This window comes from Heloderma suspectum, chromosome 1 (genome assembly GCF_057233095.1).
Source record: "Heloderma suspectum isolate Gila_16-S chromosome 1, 16-S_ref, whole genome shotgun sequence".
Classification (NCBI taxonomy): Eukaryota; Metazoa; Chordata; class Lepidosauria; order Squamata; family Helodermatidae; genus Heloderma; species Heloderma suspectum.
The window spans coordinates 316063444-316079654 of NC_139458.1; the positions used below are offsets into that span (position 1 = coordinate 316063444).

At 46.0% G+C, this 16211-nt stretch overlaps 1 protein-coding gene across 1 annotated transcript in view; it reads left to right on the plus strand.

Annotated features, from left to right (window-relative positions):
- GRIK2 (glutamate ionotropic receptor kainate type subunit 2) overlaps positions 1-16211 on the plus strand; it is a 733647-nt gene that overhangs the window by 250578 nt on the left and 466858 nt on the right. The window contains exons 2-3 of the mRNA XM_084827187.1: positions 4465-4641; positions 12647-12904. Coding sequence (XP_084683313.1) covers positions 4465-4641; positions 12647-12904 — 435 coding nt within the window. The remainder of the gene's footprint in view (positions 1-4464; positions 4642-12646; positions 12905-16211) is intronic.

The window sequence follows — 16211 nt, forward strand, 5'->3', positions numbered from 1 at the left end:
TTATCTAGGTTTGCGTATTTATTCCTTTGTTTGGGGGAGAGATAGCGGTCTTGTAATACTGTTTCTCATGGTTATTCACAGAGCATTCTTTTCCTGCTAACTCAGTTTCTGTGTCTACATGTATTCAGCATCTCGCCTTGATTTGTTGAATCATTGAGATCTAAATTGGTACCATTTTAAGCAGCCATTTATAACTTTCTCTGTATGTAAGGGAGCAATCCTATGGCCACTAGTCAGTGGCTAGACAGCCATAGGATACATCAGTTTCCGGGAACAGACCCCGGAGCTCGCGCTCCAAGGTCAGCTCCCTGAGAATCGACCTTCCCCCACTCCCATGCTGCGTCACAGGCTGCTCAGAATGGCCCCATGCTCCGTGCTTGGAAGAAGAGTGCAGAGCAGTAAAAATGAGGCGTTCTGAGGGGCACTCCAGGGCGGGGAAGGCAGTAATGCTGGTATGACACATCCTATGTGTCATCTGGCAGGTGCTTCCCCCACTCTGGCTCCCCGTGGCTAGACAGCCAAAATCGGCTGTCTAGCCGCAAATGCGGGGCGGCTGAAGCACAGAGGGGATGATCCCCTCTGCATTTCTCCTGCCCTGCATTGGATAGGTGGTCGCCTCTGAGTTCAGAGGTGGCCACCTAGCCCTATAGGATTGCTCCCTCCAGCTTCTATTTTCATAGTATTTGAGCATCCATTTCCCAAGGGCTGAGTTTTTATAGGCTGAACTAGGGATGTCGCAAGAGTCTGGTTGGGGCTCGAGGTTCAGTGACTTCTCACTGGCTCAGCCCCTGGACACCAGTCTGGGGATCCGTGCACTTGCCTAACTTGGCGCATGCTGAGTAGGGATGTATGAAATCCCTTACCTCCAGTCCGCCAGGGGTCCGCGGCGGGGGGGCAATCCATTCCTCCCTCCTGGCATCCTCACTGGCCAGCTCCGCAGCGAGTCTGTGGAGCCGCCGGCCGGCTCTGTTCCACAAGTGATATGGCCGCCATTGCGGCTGCTACGCCATTTGCGTCCCTGCTCTTTTTGTGATAAGCTACGTAAATATATACATAGCCTATCATGGTTAACACAGGGACGCAGATGGCAGCTGCTACACCATTTGCATCCCTGTGTTAGCCGTGATTGGCTACGTATATATTTACGTAGCTTATCACGAAAAGAGCAGGGACGCAAATGGCGTAGTGGCCGCCATTCGTGTCCCTGCTTTTTGCTGTCATAGGCTACGTAAATATATATGTAGCCAATCATGGCCACGGGCAGGGATGCAAATGGTGGCAGCTACGACAGCCGCCATTTGCGGCCACAGCAGCCCGGCAGTGGACGGCAGTCTGGCTGCGGATGGGCCCGGCCAGCGGCTCCGTGGACTTGCCATGGAGTGGAGCCGGCCAGGCAGGATTCCGGGGGGAGGGACAGATTACCTCCCCTCCCCGTGGACGCTGCCAGCCGGAATGGTAAGTGGGGTTCGTACACCCCTACAGGGAAGCACAGGGATCCTTGCTTGTCCACAAGCCATCATTTTGCGTAAAAATGACAGCTTCGCTATTTATGTAAGTCACCATTTGCTTAAGATAGCAGCCAGAAATAGCCCCATTTATGCAAAATTGTAGGCATAAATTATGGCCTAATTATACGATTTATGCCTATAATTTTGCATGAATGGGGCTATTTATGGCCACCCTCTTACGCAAATGGTGACTTACATAAATAGTGGAGCTGCCATTTTTATGCAAAATGGCAGCTCGTGGGATATGTGGACGCCACTTGCCAGGTGCCTGCGGACCGTCTGACAGCTTGCACGGTGAGCCAATCAGGGGAGGCCAGTGGGGGTCTGGCAAGCGGTATGCGAGGCAGGCTCTAGTGTGTTTGCCTGTTCAACAATAGGAAAAAAATGCTGGTCTTTTCCCCTAGTCATGATGAGACAGAAGATAAAATAAGGAGATGATTTATGAGGCTAAACTTCTTCAGAGATTTGATAATATTATAAATAGGAGAGTGATAAGGAACTTATGAAGCACCTGTTATTGCCTGTTCTCTTTGCTCCTCTGTCACATTTTTAAACTAGCTGCTTCTAGTTTCTGACTTCCAGTAGGAAATTGCTCTATACAGCCATCCTTAACTACAAGCTAGATCCCTAAAAGAAAGTGGACAAAACAAAAGGGCTACAGTTTCTCTCTCTCTCATAATACTAGAACCAGGAGTCATCCCATGAAGCTGAATGATGGGAGATTCAGGAAAGACAAAAGGAAGTACTTCTTCCCACAGTCCATAGCAAAGCTATGGAATTTGCTACTACAACATGTATCGATCCACCAACTTGGACAGCTTTAAAAGAGAATTAGACAAATTCATGGAGGGTAAGGCTATCAGTGGCTACTAGTTATGATGGCTATATATTACATCCAGAATCAGAGGCAGTATGCCTCTTGTCAAGGATAATGGCCTGCTTTCCACCATAAGATTGGGTCAGGCTGTCATGTTGAATGTAACCACCTGGAATGGTTTGTAATCTAGAGGCTCCTCGGCCCTTTGCCCAAGGCCAGACGCAGCCCCTGCTAACTAGAAAGTGCCAACAGCTGGAGGTGGTGGGGAGTTCCAGCCTCTCGGAGGCCAGGGCAGCCCACCCAGGGACTGAGCCGGTGATTGGCTGAAGCAAAATCTGCCCTGGGTTGCCAGGGCTGGGCTTTAAAAGTGGGCTGAGGTCAAGGCATGGGGTCTCCCTTCATCCTAGTGTTCCTGGACCTGCAGATGGCTGGTTGCTATCCAGGGAGAGCTATACTTAGCAAGGATAGGCCAGGTAGATTTATTGTTTTGCTTGGGTATCCATTCATGAAGCTCTCTGTATATAGTTAAGTGATTTAGCTTTGTACCCTCTGTGTAGCTTGCTATTTCCATTCTTCCCTTTCCCTTTCCCCCTTTATTTTGATCTTAATAAACCTTTATCCAACCTTTAGTTGGTGTGATCTCTCTGCATAATCTCAGTGCTAATTTCAGTGCCTCTTGGCTTAAGAGGGTGGCTACTGGGTATTTTGGGGGACTGAAAGGCCAGGTTTGGCCAGTCCTGTTTTTGGGAAGGGGGTCCCAGGATTTGGTCCTGGGCGGCCCTCCCTCGCAGGGAGTTTGGGTCAGAGGCAGGTATCTTCCTTCACCTCCTTCCTTGACACCTCTCAATACCAGTTGCTGGGGAACATGAGCAGGGGGATGCCCTCTTGTGGGCTTTCCATAGCATTTGGTTTGCCATTGTGGGAACAGAATGCTGGACAAGACAGGCCTTGGTGTGATCCAACATGGCTCTTCTTAAGTTCCATATTCTTAAAGCCAGTGAAAGGAGGACATCAAGATTTTCTATGCCTGGTATAAAGTGTTTACTCTCCACTCCTCCATTCCATTCCATGGTGACGATGATCATGGGGGAATGGAACTAGCATTCAAATGTAACCACAATGATGCACTGGGCAAGTCCAAGACCCCTTCACACTTGTGCACCATGACCATAGCCACCTCACAACATTTCTTTTTTAAAAAAACTCACAGAGAAGGAGATTTCTGGGAAGGTACGAGCCTCCTCATGAACTGTGTTCTATGTTCTTCCTCCTCAAAGGGACTGAGAGGTGACATAAGCTTTGGCCAGAAAGCCTACATAGATATTAGCTTGCTTTTGCAAGGATGCTTCATCGTCTTCGTCTTCTTTATTTTATTTTATTTTATTTTATTACACAGCTTTATGCACTGTTTTCCTGTGAACTATCAAAGTGGTTAACATAAGAATATAACCATAAGAATATAACAATAAAGTACAATAAAATAATCACTCGTCAACAATAAAACTATCACTATACTCCCTGGGTCACACCTTAGGAAAGTCTGCATGAAGAGGTGGGTCTTAAGCAGATCAGAACTGAAGATACATGCCCAATATCAATGGAGATGCATTCCAGGGGCCGGGGCTGCAGCCATAAATGCACCGTTACAAGTACTTCTGAGGCAAGCCTCCGAAGCATGAGGAACCATCAGAAGTGCCCCTTCTGAGGAATGCAAAGACTACACAGGGACATAAGAGTTCAGGTGATCCCTAAGGTATCCTGGACCCAAGTTGTTTAGAGCTTTAACATTCCTATTTTCTTTGACATCGGTTGACATCTCAGATGTCTCTGGGTTTCAGCTATGATGGAACATCCAGGTGGCTGTCAGTGTGGTGTCTGGTATAATTATGTTACTGCTGTTTGCTGTGGGCAGCAAAGTTTTACTGATATCACTGTCCCATACACTGTTTTTGCATTGCAATGTATGATCTACATATGTCTTGGGCCTTGTTTTTAATGTTTAGGCCCTGATACAAACCCAGCTAAAAATTAGATTTCCTTGAGGCAATTCGTTCTTACTTGTACCCTTATAGCCATTAGCTTGATGATCTTAGATATTAAGTTCAATTTTTCTCTGACTATGTCTCTCCATTTCTTCAGGGGGTATATTTGAATGTGTGGAATCTGGCCCTACAGGAGCAATGGGAGCAGAGGAACTGGCCTTCAGATTTGCTGTGAACACAATCAACAGAAACAGAACTCTGTTACCAAACACCACATTAACATATGACACCCAGAAGATAAATCTCTATGATAGTTTTGAAGCATCCAAAAAAGGTAAGTTTCTAAGTTTAGACTCTAAAGGGTGGCAACCTGTAGACCCTGGCTTAATTTCAGGTGGCCCTCAGCCTAATTTCAAAAGCCCTCTGTATGCAATCAGTTCAGACCTCTGGTAAGAGTGACCTGTCTCTTCCCTGGCAGCCCAGCGTGGGAAGGAAGATAGAGACAAAGAAAAGGGGTGGCAAAAAGAGAAAAGGGGTGACCCACACACTTTTGGTTCTGCCCCTGTCCACTGTTAGATTTGGCCCAACCAGTGACATGCACCCCCCCCCACATATTACTGTCAAGGGAATGTGGCCGTCATGGAAAAAAATAAGTTAGCTGCCTTATGTTTGACTGTCCCAGCCTTTGGTTATATCCAGAGAGTAAAGTCCACCTCAGTGTTCTTCCCAACTACAGCTCTCTACCCTTCTCCTTTAGAAATCAATGGCTCTCCCTGGTTTCTACAGCAGAAGCAGCAGTCATGGAATTACTACAAGTAACAAAGTCCACCTAGTGAGATTCTCATGCCAGACATCTCATGCCAATGTATGTATCTGTATACCACTTTGTACATGTTGAGTAAAAAACAGTGGTGCAGAAACTTTAAAAATAAATAATACACAGACACTTTTCTGAGGATTGGGAAATTGGGGCTGAGAGAATTGTATTTGCCCAAGGCTATCATTAACCTTTATGACTCATAAAGGTTACTTGGGATTTGTTGAGATATGGAAACTGCCCGTCGCTTACGTTCAGTTGATACGACCCTCTTGTGCATACTACCAAGGGTTGTTCAGGTATGGTTGGTAGCAATTTGTGGCAGGGCCTTTTCTATGGTATCACTCTATATGGACATCACTGCCCAAGAACTTATCTTTGTCTTTAGTGCTGTTCTGCTTTTCTGTCTGTGGCTATTTAAGTTAAGTCCTACCTTTTGGAACCTTTCTAAGTTATTTCTTTATGTTGTAGTATTACTTATTTTATGATTTAACTATGTAGGTAATGGTTGTTTTAACTCCGACTGTTTGCTGGATTTTGTAAGCTTCTTTGAGTACCTACATAAGGAGGTGGAAAGTGGGATAAAAATACATTAAAAAAAACACATCCAGGTCTCTTTGGTACAGTTCTAATATTTTCTCCACTTACATAGCTTTGCTTGCATGGTTTCTGGGATTCATTTCTATATGATATGAGAAGTCAGGAATAGAAGGTGAAAGGTTCTGATAAAATGGTGCTTCTATTGTGACAGGAGTGGTGTGGTAGCCAGGGATAGGTGAATCTGTCAGTCTCACTTTCTCCTGCATTTGAACTTTTAAAGATCATGTTCTTTCTCTTCCAAATATGAGGAACTTCGTGAGTTTCCATAAACTCTTATAAAAAAATGAACTGTCAGTAAAAAGAGGTGGCAACCCTAATTCAGCTCCTCTAGCATGTCTGAATACACAGGGATTCAAACCCAGACGTTTAAGAGCTAAGCACTCAAAGTCCTGGGCCTGGATGGACAAATGTAGGGATGGCGGAGAATTTCCCCCCGAATCTTCGGGGGGCTGAGCGCCAACGCATTCGGCCCCCCGAAATCGGTGGTGAAATTCTCTGCCACCCCCCACCCCCCCCGGGATGGAACTTACCTTTGGTGAATGTCCCTCCCGGCGGTGGGTCCCGGTGGCGGTTCGTCAGCCTTTCGTCGGGGGCGGGGGCGGCAGCTGGTCTTCCGACCGGCTGCTGCCACCGCCGCCGCCATTACAAAGTGTAAAAAAAAACACAAAACCCCGTGACAGGCTACGTAACGATTAACGTAGCCTATCACGGCTAGATTTCCAAAGTCAGCCGTGATAGGCTACGTAAATCGTTACATAGCCTATCACGGGTGACTTTGAAAAAAAAAAAAAGCATGTACGCAAATGGCGGCGGCCTATGGGCGCCGCCATTTGCGTTCCTTATTTGGTCCCGGTAGTCTATGTAAATCTTTACGTAGACTACCGGGACCAAATATGGAACGCAAATGGCGGCTCCCATAGGCCGCCGCCATTTGCGTACGTGCTTTTTTTTTTTTTCCAAAGTCACCCGTGATAGGCTACGTAACGATTTACGTAGCCTATCACGGCTGACTTTGGAAATCTAGCCGTGATAGGCTACGTTAATCGTTACGTAGCCTATCACGTTTTTTTTTTTTTTTTTTAGACTTTGTTTCGTGGCCGGGGAGACAGGGCGCTTCTCCCCGGCCTGAATTTCGGCCAGGCGAGGCGGGACGGCTCCCCCCTCTCACCTGAACTTTGGGGGGAGAAGTGAAGCGCCTCCCCACCACCGCAAAGCACCCCTGCGAAAAGGTGACTTTCGTACATCCCTACAAATCTGTTTCAGTTTCTCCCACATAAAACAAATAAACAAACCTCACGTTCTTTTTGCCCTGAATATGGAGAACTTTACAGATGTTGGTAAATTCTTATCAAAACTTGAATTGAAACAAGATTTTTGCCCATCCCTAGCAATGGCTAACAATTGTTATTTTTTATTTATTAAATTTATTAATTGCCCATCTGGCCGGTCACCCAGCCACTCTGGGAGATGTACAAAGTATATAACAGAACAGTTTAAAACAATAAAATTCTACAATAAAAACACCATATTTCTAAAAATACCCTAACCCACCCAAATGCCTGCCTTATTAAATTTATTTATTACAAACAAAATAAACAAATGTCCAATTTGCAACCAGGCAAATGTCACATCAACATTATTGTTATTTTAGACCTCATGGATCTCACCAGGTTTAGTGCCGTTGCCATACATTTAACTGGCTGTATATCCATGTGCTTATCAAGTTGGTGCCTGGAATAGGGTACAGATGGGAAATTAATTTGATTTTAAAAGCACTGAACTGAAGACGAAGCCCTAGGCAAGGCCAGAATTTTCCCAAGATATTATCTGAACTAAGAATATCGGAAATGCAATCAAAATTCTCCCTACTGCATTTGTTTAAAGATCATACTGTGAACTTAGAATAGAATCACTGTAAACCACATGCAGAAGAATGGCATATTTCAAAATCTTAGTGTGTGTGATTTTCTTTAAAGACTAATAGAAGAATTGCATTTGCCAGCTATTACTGTTGTTACAGATTTCATCTCACAGCATTTGTACAACTACAGGTATACAAGGTAAACACATTAGTGAACAATACCAAGGCTTTTTTGTTTTTTAAGAAAGGTTTGTACTTGCCAGTTACAACTGAATAAGAGTGGGCGGCTGTGCCAAGAAGTGCCAAGCATCATAGGGAAATCCACATCCCACTGAAGTCCATGGCAAAGCTCCCATTGAATTATGACAGAATGGACCTGGACTGCATCCCACAGCTTTTAAAGAATTGTGCCTTGTTCTCAAATACGACATATTCCAGGACACTAATGCCATAGGGCTTTGCAAATTAGACACCATGGCTCCACAGTGTCCCTCAGTTTTACAGCTTTGGTTTACCAACATTCCCTGAATTCTCTTGTATTGCTTACTTAAACTTTTAATGTTTTTACTCTAGGAGAGGCTATTGACAGAGCAGTTTTGTTAAGTGTACAAAGCTCTAAACAACTTTAGACCAGGATAACCAAGAGAGCACCTGCTCTCTGACCAACATCTCCTGTCACTGAGGTCATCGGTGGGCTTGCTCCTGGTGGTTCCACATGGACCTATGGCCCAATTGGAGTCCACCAGGAAAAGAACCTTCAGCGTGTCGGCCCCCTTTCTTTGGAATTCCCTGCCCCTGAAGGTCAGGCAGGCATCAACCCTGCGTTGTCAGTGCCTCCTGAAAACAGCATTGTTCCAGGAGGCATTCCTTAATTGACCAGTCACAGTTTCTATTGGCATTGTGTGTGTTTTTTAAGTATAATTTTAATGCGGTATTTTAATCGTTTATTCTTTTACTGTTTTATCTTTTATGTTCACTGCTCTGAAATCTGTTCTAGATTTATTATTATTAAATTAAATTTATTAATCGCCCATCTGGCTGGTCACCCAGCCACTCTGGGCGATGTACAGCGTACAATAAAACAGTTTAAAACAATAAAATTCTACAATAAAAACATTTTCTAAAATACCCTAACCCACCCCAAATGCCTGCCTGAACAACCACATTTTTAATGCACGACGGAAGCTCATTAAAGAGGGGGCATGACGGAGTTCCCTAGGGAGGGAGTTCCACAGAGTTGGGGCCACCACAGAAAAGGCCATCTCCCTCATCCCCACCAGTCTAGCTGTCCTGGCTGATGGGACAGAGAGAAGGCCATCCGAGGCTGATCTTGTTAAGCGGCCTGTCTGGTGCTGCTGGAGGCGCTCCTTAAGATAGGCTGGGCCGGAACCATATAGGGTTTTAAAGGTCAAAACCAACACCTTGAATATGGTCCGGAAAACAACTGGTAACCAGTGCAACTCCTTCAGCACTGGAGTGATGTGATCTTGCTGGCGGCTGCCTTTAATCAGGCGAGCCACCGCATTCTGTACCAGCTGCAGCTTCCGAACTGTCTTCATGGGTAACCCCATGTAGAGTGCATTACAGTAGTCTAAACGAGAGGACACCAGGGCACGTACTACCGATGTGTCAGGGTGGACACTGAGCCCATAGAATCCCAGAGTAGTTCTGATTCTGAGGAAGAGCAGTCGCTCCCGGGAGGGGAGCGCGCTCCTCTTTCCTAGGGCCAACAGCTGACGGAGATTCCTCCCACCAACATTCCTAGCTTAGATAGCAGTCCAGGGAGTAACGGAGCGCGGATAGCAGACTTGGTGGACGCGTGACGCAGATGCAGAGAGAGGCGCCAGATGGAGGGCGCGGAAAGGGGGAGTAGTGCCTGGTTGGCGCGCAAACAATGGCTGCGCCCAGAGGATCCAAGGGAAAAGGGGAGGGACTCTCCCTAGTCCTTAAGTTCAGGTGTCTGCCAGTAATTCCCTTTCAAACGGGGACCAACTGTTCCAACTTAGGGCATAGGTACTGTGCTGCTCAGATCTAGTTGCAAACGGTATAGTTGTTAAGTTGTAAAAGAAGAATAAAGCTTTGAAAGGAATCCCTTTGTCTGTGTCTGGACTTGGCTACTGGATTAGACTGAGAGAGGCCTCCAAGGACCCCTTGACACTATGGGAGCAGATGCTTGGGAAGGAAGGGGCGCAGCCGCCGTATTAGATGGAGTTGATACAGCGCTGTCTGGCTCACAGCTGACACTTGAGCCTCCCTGGACAGCTGGGAGTCCAAAATGACCCCCAGGCTGCAGACCTGGTCTTTCAAGGGTAGCCGTACCCCATTCAACACCAGGTCAACATACCCCAGCCTCCTCTTGTCTCCCACCAAAAGTACCTCGGTCTTGTCAGGGTTCAGCTTCATGATGTGGAGCGGTATATAAATATTGTAAACAAATAAATAAAGGAGTGCTGATCCCCTGCTTTGTCACTATTAAATTGATTTTTTAAAAAAACACGCTACTACCAGATAACATCTTCCTCAGACCCTTCCAACCAAAGTTATCTGACTACTGTTTTATGAAGAAGCTTTCTGTGGATGATTCTTTGAAATCAAGGGTGTTGAACCTCAGGCCTGGGGTCCAAATCCAGCCCTGATGGGGTGTCAATCCATCCTTCCAGAGTTCCCAGATGGCCATGGCCTCTCCCCCACATCACGAGGTGGTTCCTGCTTCCCCCCACAACCACCTTTCCTTTGCTGTTTTCCTGGCTTTTGTGCAGTATTTCTCCATTCTAAAAGGCTAAAATGCCCCTCGTAGTGTTTATTTACTGGCTGTAAGAGCTTTAAGCTAAAATATGCTGGTATTTGAGAGGTGGGGATGGGACCCTGTCCCTTTTGCCTTTGGTTCCACTTCCTTTGCCCTCAGCTCTGCTGGTCACTGGAATGCAGCCCTTGGGATGAAAGAAGTTTAACACCCCGTTCTAGATTATCGATATGGGGCAGTACTGGACTGGAGTGCTGTGCTTCCGCTGAGTGTGCTGCGCCAACAGGACTGACCACTTGCACAACAGGGAATTAGTAGTTCTAAAAGTAACGCCTGAGATGAGTGGAAATACTCATTTCTGGATCAGGACAGGTCAGCTGAGCACCCTTTTGCTAGCTACGTGACTTGCCCCGTTCCAGAAATAGGCATTTCCCCTCCTTTGGGGTTGCTTTTAGAATCACTGAGTCCCTGCTGTGCCAGCAGTCAGTCCCACTGGCACATGGGCACAATAGGATTGTGCCTATTGTGTAGTTAGCAAGGAAACTAAGGGAAAACGTTATAAATCTATCTTTACATGAACACAATTCTCTTTATACAGAAAAGATGGATGCATTAAAATGTACAAACAGCATAGAAATAAGGTGCTTTCCTATAAATATAGCTGCAGTTATAGTGGATAGCTTTGGATGTCTAGCACCAAGGCAGAGTGGTAATATCTTGACCTAGATCTTGAATTCATGTTCCTTAGAAAGCCAAAGTGGATCACCATATTTTTTACCTCACCTTTTTCCATTAAAGTACATCTTGACTTCTTTTCTCTTGCTGTGACATCCAGAGTGTGTTGAGATTTACTGAGCTTTTCTTACTTATGTATGATATTAACAAATACAGGCAAAGAAATGCACAATATGAGGTTGATACTAAGACAACCAATGGATGGTCAAAAAAGCTATAATTTTACATGGCAGGGAAATTATGGCTCAGACAGATATGCTGGTGCAAATGTTTAGAAACAGGTAGTGAGAATTTGTCTTTATGGATGCACTGCCTACTAGTAACAAAGTGCAAACAACAGCTTATGAATCTGATGGCCCAAGGCTATCCTTTTTGGTTAGCTAATAATAAGTGGAAGTGTTGGAAAGTTAACATGAAAGCAAAATTGAGAGCTTGCATTCTAGTTCCTGTAACCCATGAAGTTGATAGTAGAGCCACTCTGTAATACTTAGGGATGGGCAATTCTGTCTGCTTCTTTTGCTATGATGTTCACATATTTTCAAGCACAAGTTTGTTCCATCCCAGTTTTAAGAAATCCATACATATTTTTATATGCAATTTCCCCTAATATATGCCCTTTTTGTACACAATTTTCCACAATGTCCATGTTTTTGTATACAGTGTATGCATTATTGTACAGATTTTTGATGAGGAATTGCATTGCAAAATTCAGAGAAGTGTGAAAACTGAAAGATGATTGTATTCCAGTTCACATATTAGTTTGGGAAGTGGGAATTAGGTTGGTTGATATTAAAATGCGAACCAAATGGATTTCAACCTCATCCCTAGTAATAATACTTGAGGTAATTTATACCTAAACTGCCAAAGACAAGTGAATGTGTAAAGGAAGGGGTCTTAATAGTCTCTGTCTCCATACGCCTCTGTCTCCATATATCTCTGTCATTATTGTGGTAGAATGTGTGCCTCCTTTCTAGCCATCCAGCAGTAGCAGTTGAACTGTTGACATTGACAGCTCACTCCAAGGTGTTCATGCTGGTTGTATCCAGTGGTGTCCCTCTGCTGATGGAAACTCTTTGATCCAGCAAAGGTCTTACTCAACAGAATGGGCTCAGTGGTGATTTGCAGTGATTTCCTTTTTTCCGTGTAGCTCCCTGAGCCACCTCCCATGCAGTTCTGAAGGGTCACCTAAACTTCTGGAGCAAATTATTGAGGGTGTGAGAGAGACAATGGATTAAAAAAAAAAAATCTCCCTCCCTGTTCTGCCCATGGAAGCATCTATTGGATCAAAGAATCTTGGATCCAGCCCCTATGTATTTCTAAAACATAGTTATTTAAAATAAACAATTTTCTGCCTGGAAAGAGAGAATTGCATCAAAACAAGCCTGCTTTCGCACCATTGGATCCATTCCTATAGCTTAACACTAATTGTATATTTCCACTTAAAATAAATGACTTTCTGCCTAGAAAGAGAGAGCTGCATGGAAAACAATCCTGACTTGGTGGAAAAAAACTAGAGATGTTGTTGTTGTTTTTGTCATTGTTGTTCCCTGCGCATTGATAATTGTGGCTTTCTTCTTTTTCAGCTTGTGATCAGCTCTCTCTTGGAGTAGCTGCTATCTTTGGGCCTTCACATAGCTCTTCAGCTAATGCTGTGCAATCTATCTGCAATGCGTTGGGGGTTCCACATATACAGACACGCTGGAAGCATCAGGTTTCAGACAACAAAGACTCATTTTATGTCAGTCTTTATCCAGATTTCTCTTCACTCAGCCGTGCCATCCTTGACCTTGTGCAGTTCTTCAAGTGGAAAACTGTCACAGTTGTTTATGATGACAGCACAGGTGAGCATGACTGTATTACTTTTATGTAGTTGTATTCGTGGGTGAATTTCCTATGTATAATCCTCTAACCAAACAATGTATTATATTTTAACATACACAGCCTATTAGCTTAGTGCTACAATGAGATGTCGCAAAACATAATTTATTTATTCATTTATTCATTCATTTCATTTCATTTCTGTACCACCCAATACCTGAAGCTCTCTGGACGGTTCACAAAAATTAAAACCAAAGAGCACACAATAAAACAATATAAAATATATAAAACATTCAAATCACAGTATAACAATACAACCAGAATAAAACCAGAGTAAAACCTAGCAGAAATGCAGGGATTTAAAACACAGATTTAAAACAGCAAAACTAAAAGTCTAGAAAGCTAAAATGCCTGGGAAAATAAAAAGGTCTTCATTTGGCACTGGAAAGAATACAATGTAGGTGCCAGGCAAACCTCACTAGGGAGCTCATTCCACAGCCAGGGTGCCACAGCAGAAAAGGCCCTCCTCCTAGTAGCCACCCGCCTCACTTCCTTTGGCAGGGGCTCATGGAGAAGGGCCGCTGAGGATGATCTTACGGTCCGGGCAGGTACATATGGGAGGAGGCAATCCTTCAGATAACCTGGCCCCAAGCTATTAAGGGCTTTGAATGTTAATACCGGCACTTTGAATCGAGCCCGGAAATCGACTGGCAGCCAGTGCAGCTGGAAAAGTACTGGCATAATATGAGCTCATTGGCCAATCCCTGTTAACAATCCTGCTGCCCTATTTTGGACCAGCTGAAGTTTCCGGACTGTTTTCAAAGGCAGCTCCATGTTTAATGCATTGCAGTAATCCCGGGTAGGGATGTCAGAGAATTTCGCCACGAATCTCGGGGAGGCCGAATGCCAGTGCATTCGTTCCCCCGAAATTGATGGCGAAACGGTCTGCCCCCCCCGCCCCCCCGGGACAGGACTTACCTTGGGCGAATCCTCCTGGCAGCGGCGGTTTGGCGGCGGCAGCCAGTCTTCCGACCGGCTGCCGCCACCGCCATTTCCAGTAAAACAACAACAACAACAAAATGTGATAGGCTACATAAAGATTTAAGTAGCCTATCATGGCTAGATATTTAAAAATACCGTGATAGGCTACGCTATTTGCGTTCCCCTTATTTTCGCCGTAGTCTACATAAATGTTTACGTAGACTAGACATGACAAAATAAGGAACGCAAATGGCGGCGCCCATGGGCGCCGCCATTTGCGTATGCGCCGTTGTTGTTGTTGTTTTTACTCAGCCGTGATAGGCTACGTAAACATTTACGTAGCCTATCACGGCTGACTGCAGGTATGCAAACGGCGGCGGCTACGGCCGCCGCCATTTGTGGCATGGCCGGCCAGGATTCGGCGATGGAGGGACGGAGCGCCTCCTCCCCTGGCCAGAATTTCGGGGGGGAGGGACGGAGCGCCTCCCCCCTGCCAGAATTTTGGGGGAGGGACGGAGCACCTCCCCCCCACCGTGAATCAAATTTCGTTCAAGGTAAGTGACTTTCCTACATCCCTATAATCCAGACTAGGGATGTACGAAAGTCACTTACCTGGTCCCACAGCTTGCTTCATGGTGGGGGGGAGGCGCTTTGGTTCTCCCCCCGAAGTTCAGGCTGGGGGGGAGGCGCCCCGCCTCGCCTGGCCGAAATTCAGGCCGGGGGGGAGGCACCCCGCCTCGCCCGGCCGAAATTCAGGCCGGGGAGAAGCGCCCCATCTCCCTGGCCGCGAAATAAAAAAGTGAATTTAAAAAAAAAACAAACACACCCGTGATAGGCTACGTAACGATTTACGTAGCCTACCACGGCTAGATTTCCAAAGTCAGCCATGATAGGCTACGTAAATCGTTACGTAGCCTATCACGGGTGACTTTGGAAAAAAAAAAAGCACGTACGCAAATGGCGGCGCCCATGGGCACTTCCATTTGCATTCCTTATTTGTGCCCGGGTAGTCTACATAAAAATTTACGTAGACTACGATGAAAATAAGGGCAACGCTATTTGCGTTGCCCTTATTTTTGCCATAGTCTGTGTAAATATTTACGTAGACTACCCGGGCCCAAATAAGGAATGCAAATGGCGGCGCCCATGGGCGCCGCCATTTGCATACACGCTTTTGTTTTTTCAAAGTCACCCGTGATAGGCTACGTAACAATTTACGTAGCCTATCACGGCTGACTTTGGAAATCTAGCCGTGATAGGCTATGTAAATCGTTACGTAGCCTATCACGGGTGTGTGTGTGTTTGTTTTTTAATTCACTTTGTAATGGCGGCGGCGGCAGCCAGTCGGAAGACCGGCCCCTGTCCCCGCCTAACCACTGCCGGGACCTGCCGCCGAGAGGGCCATTCGAGGGAGATAAGTCCCATCCGGGGGGGGGGGGGGGCGGGGGGGCGGAGAATTTCACTGCCAATTTCGGGGGGGCCGAATGCGTTGGCTTTCGGCCTCCCCGAGATTCGTGGAGAAATTCTCCGCCATCCCTAAATTCCAGACAAGAAGTTATCAGAGCATGGATAACTGTAGCTAGGCTATCTCTGTCCAGATAAGGGCGTAGTTGGTATACCAGCCTAAGCTGGTAAAAAGTGCTCCATGCCACTGAGTTCACCTGTGCCTCAAGTGACAGTTCTGGATCGAAGAGCACCCCCAAACTATGAATGTGATCCTTTAGGGGGAGTGCAACCCTCTCCAGAACATGTTGAATTATCACCTAGCCAGGCAGACGAACCACCCACTAACAGTACCTCCATCTTGTCTGGATTGAGTTTCAGTTTATTGGCCCTCATCCAGTCCATTACCGTGCCCAGGCACTGATTCAGAACAGCCACTGTCTCACCTGGGTTTGATGAGAAAGAGAGGTAGAGCTGGGGGTCCACATATTGATGGCACCTCAGCCCACACCTCCGGATAACCTCCCCCAGTGGTTTCATGTAGATGTTAAACATCATGGGGGATAAAATAGAGCCCTGTGGAACCCCATGGCATAATTGCCATGGCACAGAGCAATAATCCCCCAGCACCACCTTCTGGAATTGGCCATCCAAGTAGGAGCAGAACACTGCAGTGCAGTGTCTCCAACTCCCAACCGAGACTACCTATCCAGAAGGATACCATGTTCGATGATATCGAAAGCTGCTGAGAGGTCCAGGAGAATCAATAGAGTCACACTCCCCCTGTCCCTCTCCCGGCAGAGGTCATCCCACAGGGCAACCGAGGCAGTTTGCATTCCAGAACCAGGCCTGAAGCCCGATTGAAATGGATCTAGATAATCCGTTTCATTCAAGAGTGCCTGGAGC